The sequence below is a fragment of the Drosophila santomea genome, chromosome 2R, assembly GCF_016746245.2.
Source record: "Drosophila santomea strain STO CAGO 1482 chromosome 2R, Prin_Dsan_1.1, whole genome shotgun sequence".
Classification (NCBI taxonomy): domain Eukaryota; kingdom Metazoa; phylum Arthropoda; class Insecta; order Diptera; family Drosophilidae; genus Drosophila; species Drosophila santomea.
The window spans coordinates 3,149,425-3,153,886 of NC_053017.2; the positions used below are offsets into that span (position 1 = coordinate 3,149,425).

Consider the following 4,462-nt stretch of genomic DNA (forward strand, 5'->3'; position numbering starts at 1 on the left):
GCGTCACTCATACTCTCATCAGACTCCCATAAAGAAAATTATTTTATGGGGCAGATGTTTGTGGTGAATCTGGAATGCTGTGCGATCGTAAATTTATTCGGTCATGCCTGTATCAGATTGCCAACTTAAAAATAAGTATCGGCTGCAAAGCTAGAAAACATTCTTACAGTTTGCACAAATAAAAGATAAAGAAAAAAGTTCAACGTTGTAACATGTAACATGTTTGCCAATGCAATAATTGGAAAAGCAACTAAAATCGTATAACAAAGTTAGTCACGCAGTGTCGACTTATTTTGCAACGTGTATTCAAATAACCTGCGGTCATTAAGGCGTCCAAAAACTCAATATCCGGAAGAAAGGATTGTTATTAACTGCAATTATATTGGAACGCATCATGAATGTTAATGACCATAAAAATACCCAAAATAACTTAAAATTTTGTATTTGCCAAGCGCTTTGGGGAAATTGGCTAGAAGGTTGAAGTCCTGGTCACGGATTCCCAAGATTTTCCAATACTAAGCTTCTAAAAAGGATATGGCAGCTTGTTCCTCCCTGCGATGTTCGATGCGTGGTAAAATTAGTCCGCCAATGGGAAATACGATGGATTTAAAATTGTCATAGATGCGTAAGGTTTCGAAGTGATAGCCATTTTCAATTACGACGTAATTTTTTTGAGCTTTAAGCTGATTTAAATCTGGAAACAAGTCCACGTTGGCGCAATTAAAAAAAAAATAAGATGAACTCATGGCCACCACGAGATCATAGCATCCGGTAAGCGTTTCGTTCCAAATGGAGACGGATGCGAAGGCCATTGATTCCCCCCGACATATGGCAATAGCCTCCTGGTTATTGCGGAATGTGTGAAATGTTATAACCCCAGTTGGGTAACTTCCCAGCACATCGTGGGTACACTCGCAAACAAAAGTGGGTGAAGCCAGTGGTGGGGCCACCTCAGAAATGCGGGCCCTTATTATGTTCAAGTTGGAAGTCTCGCATTTCTCCAGTGCTGTTAGATAACTAGGATGTTCGGCCACAAACTTACTAAGAGGATGTAGCTTAGGCAGGATTCTATCGACGATCTCCCCGCGAATTTTCTCCTGAACCAGAACCATGGCCACCGCATTCGAGGAAAACGGATTCTGAGCCGACTCAATTAGAAAGTGCAGTGCACTGTTGATGTCACCTTCTTCAAAAATAATCATTAATTGCGGAGATGAAGTGACATCGTGCCCTGTATGTAGGTCAGCTTCCGATGCCATTTCGACAATTTGATCAGTAGATCTTCCCTGCAGCTTATGGACCATATCGTAGGTGACCAGATTGTCCTGAGAAGAGAACTCATTGGGCTCCGACAGGGATGGGTGCTCAGAATCAACTGAGTGCGGAAAGTATTTAGTTGTATCGAACATGACTAATCCAAATTTTCACTTAGGAACACTGTAATGTAATAAAATTGCTTTTATATATTTTGAGATGAATATATTCGAAGGGCACACGCGATTGCATATTATAGAATAATTCATATCTTACACATATTCATATTTTAATTATTTTTATTCAACCTACCCAGAGTCTAATATAACATTGAGTACCCAACCTCGCAATGCGGAACATCCTGAATCATAATTATAGGGATTTATGAAAGCAGTAATGTTTTAATGACCAGTGGCAACCATAACCCATGGTACTCTTATTTGTTAATCGCTTAATTTATGATCTAATGCGACATAAAAATTAAATATCTCAAGCAGATACAAAGTATTTAGCCATCGTACAAATAAAAATCCAAAAATGCATTGGATTTGTTGAAATTAGCATTTATAATTATACATATTTTGCCGAAATATTACATTTTTTATTTTGCATTTCAAACTACACCCTTTTTGACTTACCACAAAGAGCATACGATTATGGAATAACAGAGCCAGCAGTGACAATTAATAATATTTAAATCCACAGAAATATTTTTTGGTATGGGTGTTTCGCGAATTTAAAACCTACAACAAAAAGGGCATAGTAAATTCCCTAACGAGTTGAGGAACATCCATGTGGATATCAAGTGCTGCAACAATATAACCATATATGAAACGATAATTTTGCTAACGATTTACATATATCAAGAGTAATTATAAAAAAATTATGAAAATAAAATCAAAATTAATTTAGAAAGCCTATTATACCCTATTATCTTTAAACCTACAAACAGTTATCCCACACACAATCATTCGCTGTAGCAAAAACAACTGTCAAAAATAGCAAACCCCATAAATCAACTATGAACTTTTGCTCAGAAAAAAGGAATTGAAACACAAATAACATAAATAAATAAAAAACCTTCGTGATCTCGGATACATACATAATTGGGAAAAACAAAAATTTGAATTTGTTTTGGTAGGCTTTTATTTTCAGCTATGAATAGTTTGTCAACTTGCGTAGAATAAAATTAAGCTATATTAAAATAATTGTTAAAATGGTTGAGGACATAATAAAGAAGCTAGCTGGTATTTTATTTGGGGTGAGTTTTTATTTATCAGCCAGTCTTAAAATGTATACTGACAACTTTATTTACTTTTAGCTTATATTGGCTGTATTATTTAGAGTAATTATACCCTTTACTCTGCGACTAAAATACGCCAAAATAACCATTAATTTAATTAACTGTTTTAATTTTCTGACAAGTACAGTTTCCATGACTTTATGCCTATATTTGGTCAGCATATATTTAGCTAATTTAAGTGAGGATTGGCTTGTTCTTGGGGTAAGTACTTAGCCAAACAAATGTAAGGGCATATAATTGTAAATTAGTTTATACCGCTGCAGATATTCGTCCTTCATTGGATGTACTTCGCAATTTCAAAACAACTAGAAGCCATAAACATGAGCTACAGTACATTCATGGATAGCTTAACACTTAAATGGCTGGCTAACTCCAACTTCAACGAGACAGATTGGACTTCACTTGAAATTACGGTATGTTATATTTTTTTACTCATCTGCCCTTTTAATAGATTTGCATTTCACAGTTGGTATGCTGTGGACTGGAGGGTCCCCGCTCTTATATGGATTATCTAAAAGGTGTTTCAACCCACTGCTGCAATCCCGACCTTATCACTCCAGGTTGCAATCACTTAGTTAAAAACATTTTTAAGCCGATACAACAAATAAGTATATTGTTGCTAGGCTTAACTATTTTTGAGGAAATGGTAATTTTACTTATTTTTACTACAATGGTATTTAAGAAATTTATTAGTTTGATCTGTGAAAGGAAACAGAAAAGAAATATTTTACACCATTTTGCGGTACTACTAAATTTAATTAAAAATACATATTAAAAACAAAAAAAAAAACTTTTTTATATAAGCCAAATTCAATTACTCTATGCCCTACTACGTAACCATTCTTGAGTAGTACATGCAGCTTCTTGTAGCACGCAGTTTCTTGGCAATATAAATGCGCCCATTTTTATCTATGCCACTTTGGTGCATAAAATATGCAGATGACACTTTTGAATGAAACAAAGATATAAATTTAAATAGGCTGTCTTTTATTGCCGATGACAATTTGAATAAAATTAATATAGAGTTTATCCTATTTTTAATTAATAAATGTCAAACATTTTGCGAGTATTGATTATGAGAATTGTCTGATTTGTAATTTGTTTTTTTCCTGTTGTCCTTTTGTCTGCATTTCATGGAAAATTGGTTTTGTTATAATTCGTTCGATGAGTACGAAAAAAAAAATTTCGATTGGAGTGGTAAAAGGGTAGCGGAAACGCACTTTGGTTTCGTGCAGCGGAAACGGATGTGAATATTAGAAGGCAAAATAAACTTTCGGAATGGGAAAACAAGGCACATTAAGCAAAATGTACACATTTTTGACAATTCCATGCAGTTATTATTGGTCTGAATATGTCCCGCTTTGCTATTCCACATTATAATTTATGATCCTTTTTTGTTTAAAAATATATATAGATTAGTCAGGAAATCAATTGTATGATTTATGAACGAAAGTGTGACCTTAGGTAGATATATATACATTGTTTTCTATTCGCTTGAAGCAATGTAAGATTGCATTTATTATGGATGGCTTAAACTTTTTTTTAGAAGTAAAAGGTCTTTTAATTTTGGAAAAAAAGGTATACTAAAAATTATTTTTCATAATCATAATATTTATAGATATTCAAAAGGAAAATGGATTTAGTCAATTTGAAAACCGCAATTAAGAAATGGTCGCAAAGTTGAAAATCTTCTAGAAATTATAAAGGTACTTTGCGAATCATTGAAACTGCACACTATGATTATACCTGCTACTCGTAGAGAAAAAGAGTATACTATATTCGTTGAAAAGTAAGGAATGGCGGACCATATAAAACGAATAAATAAATTGCCTACTAAGCAGTTGTAAAAATAGAAACAAAGCTTAAAAAGAAACCACATCTTAAAAAGTAGATATATTCTTGATC

General features: G+C 33.8%; 2 protein-coding genes across 3 annotated transcripts; one reads left to right on the forward strand and one right to left on the reverse strand.

Annotated features, from left to right (window-relative positions):
• Positions 1–426: 426 nt before the first annotated feature.
• LOC120445314 lies at positions 427–1,470 on the reverse strand. The gene has a single exon (XM_039625625.1). The coding sequence runs from the start codon at positions 1,407–1,409 to the stop codon at positions 516–518; it is 894 nt and encodes a 297-aa protein (XP_039481559.1). The 5' UTR covers positions 1,410–1,470; the 3' UTR covers positions 427–515.
• Positions 1,471–2,408: 938 nt separating this feature from the next.
• On the forward strand, positions 2,409–3,335 carry LOC120445971. 2 transcript variants are annotated; one of them, XM_039626703.1, is made up of 4 exons: positions 2,409–2,515; positions 2,576–2,758; positions 2,821–2,970; positions 3,024–3,335. In XM_039626703.1, exons 1-4 carry the CDS (start codon positions 2,471–2,473, stop codon positions 3,330–3,332), a joined length of 687 nt encoding a protein of 228 aa, XP_039482637.1. In that variant the 5' UTR covers positions 2,409–2,470; the 3' UTR covers positions 3,333–3,335. The 2 variants fall into 2 exon arrangements, with proteins under 2 accessions (XP_039482637.1, XP_039482636.1); XM_039626702.1 differs by having other exon boundaries at positions 2,411–2,515; positions 2,806–2,970.
• The last annotated feature ends 1,127 nt before the right edge of the window (positions 3,336–4,462 follow it).

Excerpts from the sequence above, each read along its gene's own strand:
- LOC120445971 (XM_039626702.1), top strand. The coding sequence starts at position 2,471 with ATGGTTGAGGACATAATAAAGAAGCTAGCTGGTATTTTATTTGGG. Across the intron at positions 2,516-2,575 it reads TAGCTGGTATTTTATTTGGG|CTTATATTGGCTGTATTATT; the intron begins GTGAGTTTTTAT and ends ATTTACTTTTAG. Across the intron at positions 2,971-3,023 it reads GGACTTCACTTGAAATTACG|TTGGTATGCTGTGGACTGGA; the intron begins GTATGTTATATT and ends TGCATTTCACAG.
- LOC120445314 (XM_039625625.1), bottom strand. The coding sequence starts at position 1,409 with ATGTTCGATACAACTAAATACTTTCCGCACTCAGTTGATTCTGAGCAC.